General features: G+C 56.3%; 1 protein-coding gene across 2 annotated transcripts in view; it reads right to left on the bottom strand.

Annotated features, from left to right (window-relative positions):
• Window positions 1-21,372, bottom strand: part of ARHGAP27 (Rho GTPase activating protein 27) — a 31,621-nt gene that overhangs the window by 10,036 nt on the left and 213 nt on the right. The window contains exon 2 of one of the 2 annotated variants that reach the window (XM_037067072.1): window positions 19,318-19,995. In XM_037067072.1, the coding sequence (XP_036922967.1) occupies window positions 19,318-19,977 (660 nt within the window). In that variant the 5' untranslated portion in view covers window positions 19,978-19,995. Of the gene's footprint in view, window positions 1-4,246; window positions 4,433-19,317; window positions 19,996-21,372 lie in introns of those variants that run through there. The other variant, XM_037067081.1, reaches the window with a different exon arrangement.

Genomic DNA, 21,372 nt, shown 5'->3' with positions numbered 1-21,372 from the left:
ACTTTTTTTCCTGCCCCCTCTCACATGGCCTGGGGCCTGCTGCAGGGTTCTGCAGCCCCTCCCCTTTCTTTCTGGCAGGGAAATCTCTGGGAGGGGAGTGAGCACTGCCTCTGGATTCCGGGCTAGAGCTTCCTGGATGTGGTGTTTTCAGGCCTCTGAATCAATTCCAGACAAGGGAAGGAGAGGAGAGCCAGACAGAAGGGAGGAAGGAGGGGCAAAGAAAGGTGAACCCTTTTTCCATTCCCAACGGCCCCCTGCTGCCTTCCGAAAGGACAGTGAGGTGGACTAGAGGATTCAGTCACAAGGTATAAAAGCCTGGTTATGCTTAACACCCTCAGGGTTCCCTGCAGACTGCAGGGCAAAGTCTAAGGAGCCTTTAACAGGGCACCAGAGGCCACCCATCACCTGCCTATCTTTCACTTTATTTCCTGCCCCTCCTTGCCCCTGAACTTGAACTTTAAGCTCCAGTGGCCCAGCCCCCAGGCTCTCTGCTGAGTTTCCTACAGGCCTCTCAGCTCAATCACAGCTTGCCCAGGCCCATCTTCACCCCTTTCTCACCTGGCTGACTGCTAGTCCTTCCTTAAGACTCAGCCCCAGTGTCAGGTTTGAGACCTTTCCAAAGATTTCTCCCGTGTGCCGACCATAACCTTGTACCCTCCGTTCACCGGAGGGATTGAGAGTTACACTACCAAACCTTAGGCAGCAGAATAGCACGTGATGAATACCGTTTTTTAATTTATAAAATGCTGCAAGGAAAAAGAAGGTAGACTTAGCCTAATTCCAATGTCATGTTTTCAGAAACCCTCCAAAATGCTAACTAACCCAGGTCATCTATGGGCAGGGTAACGATAGGGATTGTGCTGGTTTTGTTTTGCGTTTTTCTTTAAGTTTTTCTGCGGCCTTGATGTTTCGTACAATGAACTTTTTTTTTTAGGTCACAGAAGTTTCCCTGTTGCTATGACACCTTCACTCGGCTGTAAAGGCCTCAAGAGGGGAGGCATGTCCTGCTCAAGGTGGGCTCTCCCTGAGCCTTAGGCAGGTGCCTGTAAACATACTCATTTGTCCAACAGAGACTGGACTGCTCTGCACCAGGCACTAGCGTGGGAATGCAGCAGTGAAGAGATGGACATAAGGCCCTGGCTGGCTAGCTTAGTCTGTTAGATTGTCATCTTGATATGCCAAGGTTGCAGGTTCCATCCCCAGCCAGGGCATATACATGAAACAACCAGTGAATGCAGGGAAAGGGGGAACAAAAAGTGACATTTCGCTCTCTAAAAATTAAATAAATAAATACTTTTTAGAGGGGGGAGAGAGAGAGAAACATTGATGTGTGGTTGCCTCTCGGGTACCCCTACTAGGGACCTGGCCTGCAACCCAGGCATGTATCCTGACTGGGAATGGAACCAGGGACCCTTTGTTTCACAGGCCGGCACTCAATCCACCGAGACAGCTGGGGCCAAATAGGTAAATAAACAGACAAATAAATAAACAGAAATGGACATTAATCCCTGCCCTAGTGACCTGCACATTTATGTGCAAAGGGTGGGAGGCTGGGAGGAAGCAGGGTGATAAGTAAAATGCACAGTGTGTGCATGATGACAGCTGCTAACAAAAGAACCCAAAACAGCCCTGAACAGAAGGGGGCGGCAGCCTCACACAGGGATGTAAGGCAGGTCCCAGGCTTGTGGCGGGCAGGGAGAGCTGGGCACACCAGTCCAGCAGCTCCTCCCCACGCTCCCTGACCACACGAGCTCTCATGTGGCCAAGACAACCCTCAACCCCACTTCTCCTTTCTCTGCATCCACCACCGCACTCCTGTGGTGTCCTGTGTCCCAACCACACCAGCTCCCACACAAAGGCGCCCGCCTACCTCCGCGCCTTCGCTCCGGCCGTGCCCTCAGCCCGGAACTCCCTGCTTTCATTCCCTGCCTCCCTGAACCCCGCTCCTGCACTGGAGCTCAGCTCACAGGCCTCATCGGGCAAGGCCTTCTCCCTCCAGGGAAAAGTCTAACCTGAAAGGACAAAGCCAGCTTCACTTGCAATGGTGGCACCATTTGCCGAGCAGGCCCATGACCTTGTTAACCATGATGCCATTTCGCTCTTCCGAGCTTACGTCCCCAGGACTGGAAGTTACTGGAAGCAAGAACAGCACTAACAGCCACAGACAGAAGATAATAGTGGAACAAACTGCAGCCTGGTGTTCCCATACCCCAGCAGCCTAGGGGCCCCACAACAGCAGCCCCTCCACCCTTTTTTAATCTAATTATAATCCAATAAAAGCTCAAAGACCCCACCCCTCACGGCTGGTGTATCTTTCCACACCATGCCCCTTTCCTTTCTAGGAGAGTGAATAAAACTATTCCTTAGACTTTCTTCTCCTTGTGAATGCTTTTTAAAAATTTATTTATTTATTTATTTTTAGTTCACAGGCCAGGTCTCAATCCATTGTGCCACACCAGCCGGCGCCAATTTATTTATTTTTAGACAGAGGGGAGGGAAGGAGAGAGGAAGAGAAACATCAGTGTGTGGCTGCCTCTCACATGTTCCCCACTGGGGACCTGGCCCACAACTCAGGCGTGTGCCCTGACTGGGAATCAAACCAGTGCCCCTTTGGTTCTCAGGCCAGTGCTCAATCCACTGGGCCACGCCAGCCAGAGCTCCTTGTGAATTCTTTCACAGCCCACATCACCCACAACCTTAACACGAGCTGCTGTGACTCTGGTCTGCTAGGGCCTGATGGCATTCTGCCTTGGTGGTCAGTTCACTGTCCGCCCATCTGCCTACCTTCTCTGCCCCTAAAAGTCAGGAGTTTCTTGAGGGCAAGGCTCGGAAGGATCTAACTGGCCCCAGTCACCCCCAGCAGGAGGCCTGATGCAGCCCCACCGAAAGCACTCGCTGCCTGAGTACACAGTCATCTCCAGGCCCGACTTCAGCGACCAACAAACACACCTGACATGACAGGAGAGACTGGGGTTGTCTCTGAGCAAGATCTTCCTGGAAATGAGGTTCAAGCACAGGGACAGGAGACTCCTGGGGATGACAGGATGGAGGCGGTAGAGGAAGGTGGATGACCAGACACGCCTCCACTGCACCCTGCTGGACCCACTGAGGCAGTGATCTTGCCCATCCCTGAGAGGAGCAGGAAGGGCGCGTGGGCAGTGGACTAGCCAAGGAAGGAGCCAGGCTCTTTGGAACAGGGATTTGCTCCTGGCCAGGCCTGGCCTTGGCCCTGAGTCCACGAGGAGCCCCAGGCTGGTGGGGCTGATGGGAATCTTGCACACGGAACACTCGAGGCAGGTACCGAGGAGATTTGGGAAGTAGGAGTTCAGGCCTCCAGCGTGGCAGGCCTGTCATGAGGAAAGGAAGATGCCGAATCTCACTGTGGGGCACCAGAGTGCAGATCAGAGGTTAAATGGGGGTAGGACAGTGCTCCCCTTGAAGGAGGCACTTTCTCTGGGTTGGGGCTGCCCAGGAAGTAATGAGGGGCCTTCCCTGGAGGTAAGTAAGCAGAATCCCACCCCCTGTGAAGGAACTGGACTGCAGCAGCCCTGATGCCCCTTCAAATTCTGGAATTCTCTATAGAGCCCCTCATTGCTAAGACATTGGTACCTTTCTTTCCTTGCAGAGCCTCGGCCTGGATTAGATTGGCTCCAGGAAGCCAGGAGGGGCCAGTCCCTCATACCCTCTGGCCTTCAAGGGGGAGCCTGCCCAAGTTAGAGCAGGGCCTGCCACCCCTCACCCCCAACTCCGGGAGCTCCCACAAGACCCCGATGCAGCCCGTCAAGAGGGACCTGATGAGGGCACCAAGGGCTCTTGGGTCCAGACACAGTCACGACACAGACATGGGAGATACCTAGTGGGAAAGAGGAAGTGTCCTCCCGCCTCAGGCCAGAGGACGGAGCTAAGAGGGGTCCGGCTCTCACCACACTCAGCTTCCCAGCCCCCAGCACTCCTCTGTCTTCAATTCCCACCCACAAGCAGGTGGCAGGTGCCTCTCTTCCCCCGGGCTGCTCGCTGTCTCTCGGCCTCCCTGTGCAGCCCCTCTCAGGCAAGCCAGGCCTCAGGGCAGGAAAGAGGAGCAGAGGAGGGCTCCCAAACCCCGTGAGACCCTCTGCTCCAAACCCCAGCTCCCCAGGTCCTGAGAGGCCAGGGGATGGAGGCCCACTGCTGGCCCCTTGACCCCATAGGCCCCTCTGCTGTCCCTACCAGAGGCCAAGTTCAGCCCCGAAAATCAGAGTCCCCCTACCTGCCCCCGCAGGGCCTGGCTCTGCCTCCTGGTCAGCTTGGCAATTATATCCACCATCCTGTGCCCTCCGAGCTGCTGGGATGCTGTCCTGGGAAGGCTCTGGGGGTGGAGCCACGGGGCACAACCCCGGCTGGCACAGGGCAGCAGGGAAACCAGAAGTTGCTTCGAGATGGTGGGAGGCTGAGCCTCCAGCCCATTTCCTGTCAGGGCTGCGGAAGTGCTGCTGGCGGAGGCAGAGGCTGCCTGTAACAGGGTGACACGGTGACAGGGTGACAGGGTGACAGGGTTCATGGGGATATGGGGGTTTTGCCAAGGTCAGAGGGACTTTTATGTGCCCAGGGACACCACTGGCTGCCCCACTCCGCGCTCTGATTCCCCATGAGCTCTAAATCCCAGGCCCAGACACAGCCACTGAGCAGGCTCCACAGCCGGTGGCATTGGAGCCACGGGTAGGGGAGGGGGAGGATGCACAGACAGGAACGAGCATGGGGACAGCTGGGTGCTGGGGCCTGAACGGGCAGACAGGACAATCAGTGGCCATCAACTCCCTCAAGGCCCAGGGAGGGCGTGATGGGAAAGAGGAAGTCCGGGCGTCTCAAAGAGGAAGGGGTACGGGCAGACGTGGTATCAGAAGAAACTGGTCTCTGGACCCCTCGGGCCACGTGAAGGAAGGGAAGGAGTTTGACCGCATCACCATCCACCCGCCTGACCGCCCAGTCTGCTTCCTTCAGCCTCCACTGCGCATCCACACATACAAACAAGTGCCTCTGTGCCCTACCCCGCTGCCCACTCTCCAAGGACCCAGTGCCCACACCCTACTCTGCAAGCTTCCTCCTGGCCTCTACTCCCTTGCCCCTCCCCTGCAGGTGGGCATACAGACCCTGGCCACGCACAGCACAGTGGGTGCAGCGTGTCCCCAGTGAGGAGCTGAAGCCCCTCCTCGAAGCCCTCGGGGGCCACTTTGTCTTTGCTAGTTTCCTTGGGGGTGCTCCCGCCCTAGCCCCAGGGGCCAGGCAGCACCTGCTCACCCACCTGACAGCCTGAGGGCTCCCCCACAGGACGGCCCAGCTCCGAGCCCCACCCTCCCACCCGGGATCCCAGACTTCTCATCTCTCATTCTTCCACTCTGGTCACCTTCTCCCTCACCCATGTGCCCCAGGCCTTTCCTCTTCTGCACCCACTATGGGCTCGGGACAGGGACACCCAAGTAAACCAGGCATGGATCTGGGATGTGGGACACTTGGGGGACCACAACCAGAGCAAGTCTGGGGTCTATGCTCTACTCTGCCCTCAAAAGCTCCCCTACAGTCAGTCACTGGTTCGATTCCCAGTCGGGGCACGTGCTTGGGTTGTGGGGCCAGGTGCCCAGTGGGGGGCGTGTGAGAAGCAATCGATCAATATTTCTTTCACACATCGATGCTTCTCACCACCTTGTTCTCCCTCCCTCCCCCTCTCTAAAAATAAATAAATAAAGTCTTTAAAAATGAGAAAACTTCCCCTACAGTCTCCTGTGCCCCAACTCCAAACCCCAGAACCCCAGAGGCAGACTAACCGCTTTCACTGAAGTCCTCACACACATGACAAACCACACTGCCCCACCCCGAGGGTCAGGGAACACACACACACACACACATACACACACACACTCACTCATAGGACAGGTCAACAAGATTGAGGGAGCCAAGCCCAGGACTTGGGAACAGCTGTAAATTCCAGAGCAGCCAGAAACTCTGAGCCACCAGGGAGGGACTGGGGTCGGGGAGGGGAGAGAACAGGGAAGGGGTGGGGACCCAGGCCTTCAGCTCCGCCCTGCAGGTGGAATTGGGAAGCAGGGACCCAGAGAGACAGTGTGGGGGGGCTGGGACCACACGAAAGGCAGCCAGGACCCCACTGCCGCTTTTCCTCAGGAAGGGGTCTGGCTTGTGCACCCCGGGGCCTCCCAGCAAGCGTGCCCTGGGCTCCACGCTACAGCGACCGGGCAGAAACCACACAGCTCTGCTCGCTCCTGGTCACCGAGGCTGGTTCCTCAGGTCTCCTGCCCCGGCTTCCCCTACCCCAGCAAGAGGAGGCAGGGACACACTGGCTCCCCAGTGGGGTCCTCTTCCCTCAGCTGCACCCTCAAGTCTTGAGACACGTGGTGGGGGAGGGGGCAGAACAAGCCAGCTGCACGTCACCCATCTCTCTAGCCCTCTGTTCCCACCCCTCTCTCAAAACCCTCACAGGGGTTTTCAGGTGCAGCCAAACAACCCTACCAGCTCTCTGGGCCCAGAGGCAAAAGAATTATCTACAAGCCCTCGCCTGCGGCCTGGGGTCTAGCTCCGGGACCCGGGAGGGACAGGACCTCCCCGGCTGACTCTGAGCCTGCTCTGCGCCATCCGGGCTGGGCCCGGGTGAGGGAGAGTGAGAATGGACTTCGATCTTTGCCTCCAGGAGCTCAGTGAGCTTGCGGACCTGATGGGGCACCTGCCCCTCCCCTGAGCAGAGTCCAGGCCTCCCTGCATATCTGCCTGAGCTCTAGTGACATGTCCACCTATGTGCAGCGGGGAGCCAGGGTGTCACCTGCAGGACCTGGATCCTCAAGCCTTGGAATACTAAAGGAACCACACGAGCCCGAGAGCCCGATGTCTCCAGGCTGGGCTGGGGCCGGGCAATGCATGTCGTGTGAGGGTGGCTCAGGGTGACCCCATCACAGGCGAAGCATGAAATTCCAAACACAGCAGCCTGTAATGAGCCTCTTCTCTTGGGTTAGGGAGGGAGCTGTATTCAATTAAAAGGAGAAAAGAATGGAGCAGGAGTCCAGAGACCTGGCTTCTTGCGTACACTGCCTCAGCTTCTCTCTGCGCAACCTCTTGAAGCTCCTGGCCTCAGTTTCTTTATCCACACAATGGGCCATCATCTCTCCTCCCTCACAGGGCTGGTTTCTGTGAGAGAGCAGAGCTAGCAGGCACCTGGGTTCCCACACCCACCAGGACTCTGGGAAGAGGGCCTGGCCGGCTGCACTTCTGCTTTTCTGGCTTTGGGCTTTGGCTCCCTGGACCGTGCTGCAGCCTCTAGGGGACTCCACGGGGCTGCCTGCTCGGCCTGCTCTTCCAGGGCAGGTGGACCCTGGGGTGGAGCCCCTTCGAGGCCCCGGGGCTCTGAGTAAGTCGAGCAGACTCCGGAACCTCCTGCTGCCGGGCCAGGAGGAGTCAGAAAGGGTCTGTCAAGGAAGCCGCCTGCTAGCAGAGGCTGTGGTTCAGAGCCAGCCTCAGGGGGTGGGAGGATGTGATGGTGGTGGTCGCCTTCTGCCCACTCCCCCAAACATACCTGCACCACCCCCCACCCCCCACCCCCCCGCCGCCGTGTCCTCTCCCTCCCCTCATGGAGGGCCCAGGGGTCCTCCGGTCCCAGCCCACCCTCGGGGCCTGGGGCACCTCATTGCCTCTCACTTGCTCAGAAGCTGCCTCTCCTCCAGTGAGTCCCTTTGGCAGCCCCTCAAATGCAAGGTCTCTCCATCTCGAGAGGACAAAGCGCCCCGGGACCCAGCTTTCTCTTCCTCCTTTTCAAACCCCACTTCTTGAAGGAGTGTGTGTGTTCCACCGTCTCGCCGTCCACTCGCTCAAACCGCCGCTCTGGTCTGCCACAACTTCCTGGAGGACAAATTTGGTCCTTGCGCGCCCTGACTCCTCTCTGGTCCTCGTGCTTACACTCCTCTCGCTCCTACCCAGCCTCAGACGCGCTGCCCCTCCGCGGTCGGCTTTCTCTTCCTCCGCCCACCGCCGCTTCCCCGTTCTCTGGGTCCGTGCTCCCCCTCCGCCCACCTCCTCCACGCGCCGGCGTCTTGTCTTGGCCTCTCACTCCACCGCCCTCATCAGGTTCACGACTCCCAACCTCACCTCCAGGGTCAGACATCTAGCTGCCCGCGGGACATCAGCGACAAACTGAAAAGCTGCCTTAGCCGGCGTTTGTTCCCCCGCCCCCGCTTTTCTCAATCTCGGCCCCCCCTCTGTGGTTCGAGCAGAGACCTAGAGTCATCCTGGACTCCTGCTTGCCTTGGGTCCTGTGCCCCTGAGCCCGGGGGACAGGTAACAAGGGTTAGAGGAACATTGCCACAAGGAAGCAAACAGGGCTGGCCAGGGCTCTTCCCGAGTCGCTGTCAGGGCAGAGGGAAGGGGAGGGGTGGTCCCGGGAGGTCTAAGAGGCCAACAAACGGACTGCGGGGTCCCTCACTGGACCCTGGCTCCAACAAACCAGCCGCGAGGGGCTTGGAGTAGGGCAAGCGGGGAAATGTGCCTGTGGCCTGAGTCTTGGAAAGGAGTTCATGGTACTTTTGTTAGATGGAATAATGGTACGGCGGCTGTAGAGCAAAACATCACTTTGAAGAAATGCATGCCGTCCTGGCTGGTGTGGCTCCGTGGACTGAGCGTGGGCTGCAAACCAAAGGGTGCCGGTTCAGTCCCCAGTGGGCTGTGGGGCCTGGTTCCCAGTGGGGGGCGAGGCAGCCAATCCATGTTTCCCTCCCTCTCTTTCACCCTGTCTCCCCCTCTTTCTGAAAATAAATAAAATCTTAAAAAGAAAAAAGGAAATGCATGCGGAAGCATTTAGGAATGAAATATATGATGAAGCCTGGAATTTATCATTTCTTAGGGAAAAAAGGACAAACATGGTAAATAGGGATTGTTAAATATAAGTAATAGGTATAGTTATGGCCATTTTAATATTCTTCTTGCTCTTTTGAATGTTTGGAAATTTTCATAATAAAAAATAAGAGAAAAAACCCTTAAACTTTTTTTGTTTGCAATTGTTCCATACCCTCAGTGTTACTACTCTGTGAGGCGTTCATTACTTCTTTTCCGGAGACAGACTGGCCCTTCCAGTCCGCCCCTGCCCCCCATCCGCCATAGACCAAGTACTGTCTCTCCCTCTCTCCTACGGGGCCAGGAGTCCCAGGAACACGGCAGCTTAAGTATGGCCTGCTTCTCCTCTCCTCCCAACTGCTATGCTCAGCTGCCCAAGTCAAGTGCGGTGGGCAGGCCTGGCTGGGAGAGGTCAGAGTGTCCGAGACTCGGAGGACCCCGTGGCGGACCAGTCTGCCCTTTGGGGGGGAAGTCAGAGTACCCCTTGGACCAGACCCCTTCCCCCTGGGAGCGGATGGGGAGCCAAGCAGTGGGCTAACCACTCTTTACCCTGAGTCTGGGGACACCGAGGAGGTGGACACAGGCAGAATCCCTGCTGGTATCTCAGACTTCAGGGGCCAGCTGAGCCCGATAGACCCATGGTGGGGGGCGTCCCCCCTTCTCTGCTCTGGGGCCCCTCGCCAAGTGGAACTCCAACAACTCGACTCCAGTCCCGCTGAGCAGACACATGCAAAGTCTGCTCCTCTTGCAGCCTAGGGGCTGAGGGAGGCGAGCAGAACTCAGACCAGCCTCTGCTGTCAGACCCTGATAAGGCCGGGGCTGGGGACATGCTGGAGATGCCACCGCTGATCACAGCGGAAAGAGGAACTTGTCAGTAGGAGCGGACGGGACAGCTGGGTGGCTGTCCAGAAAAAAAATCACTAAAGGTGGGTCTACATCTCACTCAGTTCTACCCCACCCCTGCCAAAGGACCGAAGAATTAGATTTAGAAAGTGAAGCCATAAAAATAACATGAGGAAAATTCTATATCTAAAAAAAAAGGCCTTTATAACTACAGCTCAAAATCTAAAAACCATGAAATAAATGGTTTACTCATTCCATTTATAAATTATTTTAAGAGAATGAGTGTGGCTAAAATACACTGTTGGCAAAGTCGAAAGATAAATTCGGCAGGAGGATTACAAGTCATGTCACCGGCAAAGGGGTATTTTTGCTAGCACAGGCACACTTCCTAAAAAAACCTGTAAGGAAAAGACTGATAACTCAAAAGAAAACTAGGCAAAGGATATGAACGGACCATTGGCAGAAAAAGTCCTTAAATATACGGAAATACATATTCGAGCTCCCTTAAGATAATATATTTTCAGCATTATTCATAAGAGCCAAAGACTGGGTACAAACCAGGGGTTCAGGAACCACAGACCTGTTAAATGAAGTGGGACACGTCCGAACAACGGAGAACTATGCGGGCAGTCAAGAAGGAAGGAGACCGACACACTCCACGTACACTCTCCAAGCTACCTCGTTAATCCAAAAAGGCAAGAACACACACAAACTGTAGGACCACGCCTACTGCCTACTACCTTTGTGGAAGGCAAACAGAAAACCGAGTAACCGAGTGTATGCGCACACTAGTTTGTATCTGTATAAAAAAAACCTGGAAGAAGAGAGAAAGAACAAGCAAAAGCAGTGGTGACTCTGGAGATGAGAGAACAGAGGGCATGGAAGCAGGGGAGTGGGTGAGAATTTTGACTGCGTATTTTAAGAGATTGCTTTGATTTTTAAAAACCGTGTTAAGTATACAGTTTGACAAAATTTGAGACTATTGGCAGGAGAGAGAGGACGGAAAACACAATTGCAACTTGAACGAAAAATGAGAACTCGTAAGAAGATTCAAGCAAAGCACCAAAGGGGAGAAAAGGGACTACCGTATTTTGCCATGTATAATGTGCACTTTTTAGTCCAAATTTCTGGGAGAAAAGTAAGGGTGTGCATTATGCATGGGTAGTACTAATTCCATATCTACGTAAGTGTTTTTAACTTTTCCGTTTATGCTTACGCATTAAAAGTGTAACTCTAGAAAGCAATAGCCGTATGCAATATAATATCCTGGAATATGATACTCTTTTATTTCTAAGTATAAATATATAAAAAATTGAATAAAAAAAATAAAATGAAAAAAATTTTTCCTGACAGTTTGAGCCAAAAATTTGGGTGCACATTATACATGGGAGCACAGTATACATGGCAAAACACGGTACTTTAGACCTGAAAATAGATCACATACTACTAACTGAAAAAAAAGCTGGGTACTCCTGAGACCCAAATCTGTGCCCTGGAAGACCAAGCAGAAGAAATATCTTAGGCCTTGGGACAAAAGTACATAGAGCAAAAAATAAAGAGAGAAAAGATAAGAAACTGGAAGGGTCTAGTCAGGAGAATGAACATGCAAATTAAAACAAAAAATGGAAAGAAAAAACAATAAGCCTGGCTTATGTGGCACAGTGGATTGAATGTTTGCCTGTGAACTGAAAGGTCACTGGTTCGATTCCCAGTCAGAGCACATGCCTGGCTCACAGGCCAGGTCCCCCACTGGGGGCATGCGAGAAGCAGCCAATCCACCCACATCGATATTTCTCTCCCTCTCCTTCTCCTTCCCCTACTTTCATCTAAAAATTAATTAATTAATTAATAGAAACAATACTGATGCAACAAAGAGATTTCTCTAAATGGAAAGGAAGACCCGAGTCTATAGGCTGCCAGGCTTTGTGACTTGCAGACAGGAGTGCTGAGAAAGAGAGCCCCCATCTCTGCACGTCCTACGGAATTTGCTTCCTTAGGGCCCCAGGGAAAAGCAGAAGCCACGAGTGAAGTGGAAAGCGCAGCAGGACAACAGACTAACCGGGAGAGAACCCGAGAAGCGAGGGCAACCCACTGAAGGAAGGAGGAAAGCTACAAATCACGCACGGCGTTTCAGCTGCTACACTAAACGGGAACAGAGTGAATTAGGCCTCATATACAAATAATACACTTTAAAAAAGCGATAATGGTGAAAAATAAAAGGATACTGAGAGATACCAGAAATGGAAAAAAAGAAAAAGAAAGAAAATAAAGAGTAGGAGTGGCCACCATATTAATAACAGAAAGACTGAATTTCAAGTTCGTGACGCCAGGACAGTTAAAATCTGTATGCTCCCAACGACATCGTAGTTACATGTAAGAAACAAAAGCTATTAAAAGCACAAGAAAACCATTATAGAGAAAATTTGAGTGGGAGATTTAATAAATCTCCATCAGAACTGAACAAGAATGAAAAAATACGTACTCAAAGGAAATGCAAGTTTGAATAATATAATCCACAAACTACATTTGAGCCATATGGAGACTTAACTAGAACATAAAAACTTTTTTCACGTGTATGGAAAACTTAGAAACATTGTTAATCGGCTCACAAAGAAATCTATAAATATAAAAGGGGAGAGTTCATAAATCTAAAACAAAAGCACAAGTGCCTTCCTGGTAAAATACGAAACGGAGGAAATCAGTGGAGAGCTAGCGGAAGAAGACTTGAAAACACCGATTACTGTCGAAGAGGAGAAAGGGTTGGCCAGGTCCCCAGGGTTGCACAGAGGGGGCTGGACTCGGCTCTGACACCACCATCCTGGCCCCGAGGCGACCTCAGGTCTCGCTTTGGCTAGGGAGGTACTGGGGGGGGTGCTCCTCCCAAGTACCCCCCCAACACACACACGCAGTGCTTTGTAGATGCAAAACCAGCCCGATCATAACTGTTGTTGGTTTGCTTGCCAGTACCTCCTCCTCGACAGTGAGCTACCTGAGGGCAGGGGCCATGCCTTCTTCTTTATTGCCTCGCGGTGCCCAGTATGGCGCCTGTCATTTACTGAATCAGCGAGGACGGTGAGTGAAAATTATGGCATAATTGTTGGCATGCCACTGCGTCCTTGTATCTGTAAAACTCCCCACACATGGGAAAGCAGAACAGAAAATAAAACCCAAAACCCCAAAATGCTAACAGTCATTAGACTGAAATTTCCCCCCATTAGCCAAATATTTGTAACAGGATTAAACTATTTTGCAGAAGGAATAGCAATGTACAAATTCAGACAAGGCAAGGAGCCCTCCACCTGTGCAGAGGAGAAAGGGTGATGGCTGGGAGCGTCTCCCGGGCTGAAGTCCCCCCGACAGACACGGAGCGCCAGACAGGGGCCCCTGCCCTGCTCTCCTGCACGAGTCCTGGTGGGCCAGCACCCACAGGACCCCGGAGCCCGGCCTGCACAGAATCGTCGTCCCGCGGGCCTCACCACGCCTCGGCAGCCTCTCTGGAAATCCCCTCAACCCCACAGTCCTTTCTCAATTTGAAAACAGTCTCCAAATTTTAGCAGGATGTCTCTGGGACCCAGCCTTGGTGGCCCCATCTCCCTGTACACCAACCAACAGCAACTGTCCCCTTGTTCCCCAGACTTCGGTGTGGGACCCTGACCACATGTGACCACCAGCTACCCCAGTCGTGATGATGGCCTCCTCCAGGCCGGGGACAGGGCCCTGACCAGCCATCAGGGCTGCCGTTCTGTGCCGGCTGCCCGACCCCTCCCAGTGCTGCTCTCAGATCCAGGAAGGGCAGAGGAGACACATCTAGGCTGGGTCTGCTGCTGGGGCTCAGGACGTGGGGAGGCAGGTGGACCTGGACTGGGCGCAGTCTCGGGAGGCCCAGGAGCCGAAGGGAACCAGAGGCTGAGAAGGTGAAACGAGGCCCAGGCGTGGGGGAGACCACCCAGGGGACAAAGGGGCCGCCCTCGGCCTGCAGGGTGAAAGGCAGTTCTTTCTTGCTTTGTGAGCTGTGGGTGGGGAGGGCTCTTCGTGGCCAGGAATGTGGGGTGAGGATGGGAGGGGACTCCCCAACAACCTGCTCTTTCAGGAGCCAGGACAGAGGCTGGGCAGTGGGGATCCCGGGTCAGCCTGGGGCTGCAGGTGAGTCACCGGGGAAATGGTCAGGCCAAGTGTGAACAAACCAGTTGGGCGGCCCCAGATCAGCTGCCCTGGAGGTGGGTTGCCCTGAGTGGAGAGAGTCCTTGAGAGGAGGGGTACAGACAAGGGGACTCACTGGACCCTCCTCTTGGGCTCAGCTCCCTGTTCTTGCTAGCCCCCCTTCCTTAAACAAAGGCTGTCTGGCTGCCCCCAGAGGGGGACCCAGGTGGATGTGTCCAAGGTCAGTTCTTTTGTTTCAGGGGCTGCCTGGGCTGCCCGGGGAGTTTGCTCCAGGGAGGGGATGCTAGGCCTGGGACCCAGAGGGGAGGGCAGGGTCGCTCCCAGGAAGTCACTGGGTGGGTTTGAGCCTGGGGCAGGGAGAGACTGGTGAGAGCCAGGGAGGGAGTGGGGAGACTGCCCTCTCTCTCCCCCAGGGTCCCAACTCCATTGGAAGGTGAAGGGTCACTTACAGTTCCTGGCAGAGGAGGGAGAAGCCAGGGCCTTGGGGCTCCTTCCAGTCCAGCCGCCTACTCAGGTGAGGTGCCTCCCGGGCTGCTTGTATAAGAAGCCTCGGAGGCCAGGGCTGTAACTCTTTCCTCCCTGCAGCCAATGCTCAGGCAGCAGGGGCGGGCTACAGCCCAGATGGCAGGCCTGGGCGGGGACGGTGACCTCACCCTGAAATGCCCCAGTCAGGAGGGCCCCTTGGCCAGGGCTGTGCCCCCAGCCACAGAGGAGGCGTCCCAGGCCCCTTCCTCCCCAGGTTCCCCTGGACTCCTAGGGCACCTCCTTGCAGGCGGCAGGAGTGGAGGAGGGGGCAGAAGGCTCAGGCTTACCTCCCCCATCCTCCAACTCCCCCTCCTCAGAAGCAGGGGCTTCTGCCCTCTCCTGGGACCTCTCACTCTCCTCCAACCCCCTCAGGTGCAGAAAGCAAGGTGAGGACTTAAAATTCATGCCCCTTTCCCTGCAGCCCATGCCCATGACAGGGCTGGGCACGCACGCACAGAGCATTCAGAAAACGGAACACCGCTTTGCCCACGGCTTGTACTGTCCCTGCTGAGGGGAACCGGGCGACGGGTCCTGAAGGCCACATGCTGAGACTGAGCCTGGTGGCCCGAGTGGGGTTTGGGTCAGGAGGGCTGAAACTGAAATTGAGCGCTGCCACCTCCTGGCTGTGTGACTCCTAGCCAGTCACTGAACCTCTCTGAACCTCCATTTGCACTGGGGCAAATGGGGGCACCTGTGCCTGCCTTCCCAGCGGCTGGGCGGAGGAGCCTTTGAGTGAGAGTCTGCAGGATCATGTGGTATCTCACCTTGCTTTGTGTCCTCAGTGTCCAGCACAGTGATCGGCACACGCCAGGTGTTTGTCACGTGCTAGCTGAGACTGTCAAATGCTGTCTCCTTTCTTCTGGGGGTTGGGGGCTGGGGAGCAGACTCCTGCCCCTGACAACTGGCCCGCCCTCCACGACACCCTCATTCCTCGTTCAGTGGTCCATCGACTGGATCCCGATTTCCACCCCGTGTCACCTCAACATGCTTGTCCTCCTTCCCCCTCTGCTCGGGGCCCCTCCCTCACTCCTTTCTCTGGGGACCCATGCCATCCGCTACCTCCCCACCTCCCTCCCAGCTCTGGCCCATTCACTCAGGTTTGGGGAGTCTCCACCCCTGACCTCCACCTGCCTCCGCCACGCAGCGTCTCTCCTCTCCCTGCCAAGCTTCTGATGTCTACACTCTCAGTCCATATCCTCACCTTCATTCCTCAGCCTCTCTGCCTTCAGCAACTCCCTCCACTAGTTCCTGATAAGGAAGCCACTAACTTCTGGTGGCCTGTTCCGATAAATGTCTAATGGCTTTTATCTAACTTCCCCTTTCTTCTGGCTCAGCTTCTGGGCCAGCACTCTCCTGGTTTTCCTCCTGGTTCCTTGACAGTTTCTTCCTCTCAGGCTCCTCTCTCCTCCCTCTGACCACCCAAAGTGGTGGTCCCAGCGCTGTCTCAGGCACCCCTGCTGCCCTGTCCACACCGTCTCCACATCCTTGGCTTCAACACCACACGCCGACTACTTTCCCTCAGCTGGCCAGCTGCCTCCTGACCCAGCTCAGCAGACCCCGAGTGGTTGTTCAGCCTCAGTGCCCCCTCCTCTCCTCCCCCCGGCCCCCCGCCCCCCCCCCACGGTATGTCAGCCTGGAGACTGGGGCTCATCTCGATTTCCCTCACACCCTCTGCAGCCTGGGAGCTACCAGGTCCTGCTGAGTTCGCCTCCGGTCACCCCTGAGCATCCAGGAGACCACAAAGGTCCTCCTCCATTCTGAAAGCCCCTGCAACACGGGTCTTCTCTCAGCCCCTCCCCCTTTTCTCCTCAGAGCCTTCCAAGGGCTTCAGGATAAAGCCCAAACTCCTGGTGAGAGCTCGGGAGGCCGTGCCTGGCCAGGCACTCGCCATTCCCCATCTGAGCCTCCATTCCTGACCCCAGCTGCACAGGGTGGGGGTGGGCTTGCAAGCCCTCCCCCCTAAAGGTGCCACATCTCACACCTCCACCTCTGCCCATGCACTTGAGAGTAGCTGAATTACAGATGGCCTGTGCCATGCTAGACTGAGGCATCTGTCCCCTCCTGACATCCTCCTGTCCCAGATGGTGCCCCCTGGCCCCAGGCCCAGGCCCACGCCTCAATCACCTTTAGATCTAAAGGCTCACCTGGTGTTTGGCAGGTGTTCAGTCAGTTCACGCTTAGTGAACAAGTGCATGAAGGGAAGGGTAGAACCTGCTTCTCCTGTCTGCTTTGAGAAGAAAACGGGCAGGCTTGCCCTGACCAGCTTGGCTCATTTGGATGGGCATTGTACCACAAAGCAAAAGGTCACCAGTTTACTCCCGGTTAGGGCACATGCCTGGGTTGCAGGTTTGGTCCCCAGTTGGGGAGCAGACAAGAAGCAATTGAACGAGAGGCAACCTATCAGCATTTCTCTCCCTCTCTTTCTCCCTCCCTTCCCCTCTCTCTAAAAGTAAGTAAGTAAGTAAATAAGTATCTTAGAAAGAAAGAAAACAGGCAGGCTCACCTTTCAGGAAATCCCTTCTTTAAATGCCACCTTGAACAACTAAGAGCAGAGTGGAATTTCCTTCCCAGGGGAAAAACAAACCCCCCACCCCTGGACTTTGTTGGGGATGGGGTGTGCGGTCACAGGGAGTGTGGTTTCCATCCACCACACAAGGAGGAAACAGAACCAGAGATGCTAAGCAACTTGCTGCGGTCACACAGTAAATTAGGGCCAGAAGTGGGGCCAGGCAGAGCCTCTTTGCCAATCCCTGGGTCTCTGGCTGGTGCTCACCCCTACCCTCCCTCAGCATACCACTGCGCCTGCGGGGAGCCTGCGGAAGGAGGGGCGAAGACACTACCCCACAGTGACTGTGACTGCTGGGGCAATTTCTCAGGAGGTACCCGGATTTGGGGTCTTCTCCCCCTCCTTCTTCCACCCTGGTCCTGGGTGCTGGGGTGGGCAGAGTCCAGTCTCACGGGAAGGGGAGCTCGGCAGCTCCTCCTCCCTAGTCAACAGCACACTCCCGCACGCGCTCTGTGTGGGACGAGGGGGTTCAGAGGGGGAGGGAGTCCTCCACCTCCAAGTGCGCACCTCAGAGACACAGGTGCCCCACTTCCACCAGGGCAGAGAACGTGGAGGCTCAGGAGGGCGCCGCCAGGAGTCTGCCCATAAAGTGGAGGGGCGCCGAAAGAAGGAGCGCTGGCATTCATCCATCTATCCCAGAACAGCTGTCTGGAGGCTGTCAAGGGCGCGGGCACCAGGGCCCTCCTTCCCCTACCCCAACCCGCACCCCGAAGCCCCGATCCCGTCCAGTCCCCACCGGCCAGGTGCTGTTCCGCAGGCTGGCCACAAGGGGGCGGGCTGCCCCCTGCAGAAAGCGGGGTGAAGGCGGCGCAGACCCAGAAGGAAAGGATGCTAAGTGGGACCCCAGCCACTCTGGGCGGACCGCCCACTACGTGCCAGGCGCGTCCACGCCTCGCGACATAGAAGGCTGTCAACAACCCTAATCCTTAGGTATTCTCCTAGGTTTACACACGCTGACACTGGGGCTGAGGGATGATGACTCGCTGGCCGGTGACTCAGCAGAGTCAAATCAGAATCTCTGCAGCCTCAGATTCTGAGCTCTGTGCGCCGCAGCCGGACGGGCGGAAGGAAGGCCCAGGGGCGTGCGGACGGTGCCTCCTTCCTCCGGGCGGCCCAGACGCAGTCCTGGCACTCGGGAGGGACCACACTGGAGGGGGGCACACTGCATTGAAATGACACCAAATACAAAGAAAGCAACCGTAGCCTCACAAGCTTCAGGGGTCATCCAGCCATCTTTCTTCCCCGCCCCTCTCTGGGCTAAAGGACAAACTGAGATCCCGAGAGAGGAAGCGAACGGACCATCGCCACACAGCTGGTGGCAGATGTCTGTGTATTCCCCTCCGGTCCCCTCCCTGCAAAAGTCCACAAGCTCAAGATGCCAGCGCCGCCGGCACAACTGTGAGGGATGTAAGAGTTTTTAAAACGTGCTGTTTTCGAGTTCCCAAATAAACATAACTGGATTCTGAAGCGGAGAAGGGAAAGAAAACCCCACTATGACGGGACTTCTTTCTGAAACAAGCCCGTCACCCTCAAGCTTTTTGTTCTTTTTTTAAAGAGGGAACTGAGTTCGATTCCCAGTCAGGGCACATGCCTGGGTTGCAGGCCAGTTCCCAGCAGGGGACGCACGAGAGGCAATCATACATTGATATTTCTCTCCTTCTCTCTTTCCCTTCCTCTCTAAAGATAAATAAATAAACTCTTAAAAAAAAAAAGAGGGAACCGAAATGTTAGAGGCTGCCAAAAAGGGAAGCAGACCCCTGACTTCCATATCCATTATCTCGCCCAGCATCCCCCCCCCCCCGCCTGCAAGCTCCTGCGAGGAAGGCGCTGCGTGGGGCCGGGCTGCAAGCTCGCAGCCGGCTCTTTCACGCCAGCTGCGTTTCGGGATGAGCGGATTTTAGAATGGCAACGCGGCGCCTGCACCTGCTGCTACCGTGTTAAGCTCGCGGAACTCTCCCAGCAAGGCCTGCTTGGGTCAGCGCCCTGTAATCAAGTTCACCTGTAGCAAACTCTGAATACTCACTCATATGAAATGGAATAAATAAAGACCACCAATGGCCTCCCATGGGTTCAAGTTAAATTTTGCCTTCAGTTTTGTCATGGAGAAACCTTTGGGCTTCAGGAAACTTTGGGGGGATTTTGGAATTTCAGATAAGAGATTGCGAGCCTGTACCCCTCGTTTTGTGGTTGAGGAAAGCGAGGCCCGGTGTGAGGGAGCTTGGCTAAAGCCCGCGCGGACCCTGCGGCTACCCGTCTGGCCGGACGCTAAGCCACGTGGGTCTCCGCGCACCGGCTCAGAGCTGGCGTAACCCCCTCCCGTGCGCCGCCCACCACCCCGCCTCCCGCTCCCCGCGACCAACCTGCTCCGGGCGCTCCTCCTGCGGTGGTGCGCGCACGTCCTCGATGGTCTCGTACAAGTTCTCAGAATCGCTGCGCGCCAGGGGCCGCGGGCACACCCAGGAGCCCGCGACGCTGCAGGCCTTGAAGCGACCCGCGCTCCCGAGGAGGCCGGCAGGGGGCGCGGCGCCCGCACGCGCCAGGTCGTCCAGGGACTGCGCGGGCCGCACGCGCGCCGCGGGCCGCGTGTACAGGCAGGTGGGCTGGCCCGGCGCCAGGCTCCTGCGCTGGGTCCCGGCGCCGCGCGGCGAAGGGCCGCACAGGGAGCCCGCACGGCCCCGGGGCTCGGCGGGCAGGCCGTCGCGGGCCGCGGGCACCGGCGCGCTCACGAAGCGGTAGTCATAAACCAGCGGTCCCGGGGCTGCCGGGCCTGGTTGGGACGTGGGCGGCGCCGGGGCGGTGGCAGGGTCGCCGATCGCTGGCAGCTCGCGCACGTACTGCGCGGGCAGGTAGAAGGGGCGTCCGTCGGGCTCGCGCCGCACGTGCCACCAGTGCTCGGTGCTGCGGCGCAGCAGCCGGTAGCGCTCGTTGGGCTGGATGGCGACGCGGCCCCCGTCCTTGCCGGTGTACTCGAAGGGGTGCTCCACCAGCACGTACACGTCCCCCTCGACGTCCGCCGCCATCGCCGCCGCAGCCTTTCCCTGTGGACAGCAAGGGCGAGGGGCACGGAGGTCAAGGCCACGAAGCCAGGAAGTGCGCACACTTCGGGGACGGAAGACTTGGGTTCCAGTGTCCCCGCTGCGCTCGTCTTGTGCGTTCTGGCCTCAGCTTTCCTATCTCGGAAATGGGAGACTCGGATACAATCTCTTAGGTTCCCGTTCTCACACCCAGTGATAGAATTAGGGCAACCCTTTGATTCTGTAGTGTTGATTCTAAGATTTGAGCCCGGATTCAATCCCTTGGTGGGGAGACTGAGGGTAATAATGGGTCTTGGCTCAGAGATAATGATTTTCAACCTTTTTCATCTCATGGCACACATAATTACTAGAATTCTACAGCACAACAAAAATATATTTTTTGCCAATCTGACAAAACCGTTTGGCATAATTTTGATTTATTCACATCGCATGGCTGTTGTTGTGTTGGCTGTGGTCGTTTTCCAACTTGACAATCTAAGGGAGAAGATGTCAGTGCCCCTGACAAAATAGTCAGGTATTGCATGTGTTGGATCAAGGAGCCTCTTGGGACCCACTAGTCGAGAATCTCTGAGATAAAGTGATTGCCCGAGACCAAGCCGATGCCACAATTTGCCTGAGAGTTGACCGGGCCTCAGTTTCCCCGTCTGTGAAGGGGGAAGAACAGAACGCCCCGCCGGTCCTGCGGCCTCCGGACTTCAGGGAATGCGCGTCCACAGCGCCTCTTCTCGGCCCCGGGTGGCTCAACCCATGGGAGTGTCCCTGCTCCGCTTAGTTCAAGAGTCTTGGCAGCGGCGGCCTACACCGCCAAGGCCGGGGAACCGGTTCTCTCGGTTTTTCTTTCCTTCTCCAGCCGCTGGGCCGCGGACGTGAACCCGGAGTCTGGCCCGCCCAGACCGGCCCGCACCGCCCCTGCCCTCCGGCTCCCACCTCCGCCTCCGGAGAAAGGCTTGGCCTTGGCGGCCTGTCTACCCTGCGCTAGATCGGTGCGTCGCCCCCACGAGAGTGGCCCCTGGAGTACGTACTCTGTGGCAGTGACGACTCGTGCGCTGCCTCCAGGGGTCCCCAAAGCTCTCCTGGAGTGATCGCCACAATCCCCACCCACCCCGTGCGGGCTCAGCCTCGCCTCCGAGCCTCACTCGGAACCTGCCTGTGTCCCTCCATCAAACGCGATGAGTCGGCGACCTGCTCCGGAAGCGCCTGGTCCCTCCAAGCCTTTCACATTGACCACACCTCCGGCCCCACAAAGGTGGCCCGGGACCAGCAGCCGGGAGCTCGGCTGCTTGCTGAGGGTGAGGGACCCCAGGAACGGGGTCCCACAGAGGGCGCCGCATCGCGCTCCTTTACTTTGTCTCCTTTACTTTGCCTCCTCGGAGGGGCAAG

This window comes from Sturnira hondurensis, unplaced genomic scaffold, assembly GCF_014824575.4.
Source record: "Sturnira hondurensis isolate 20B ecotype Veracruz unplaced genomic scaffold, ASM1482457v3 Scaffold0001221, whole genome shotgun sequence".
In the NCBI taxonomy this organism is placed as follows: domain Eukaryota; kingdom Metazoa; phylum Chordata; class Mammalia; order Chiroptera; family Phyllostomidae; genus Sturnira; species Sturnira hondurensis.
The sequence above is the reverse complement of the archived record's forward strand: the minus strand, read 5'-3'. Positions and strand labels throughout refer to the sequence as shown.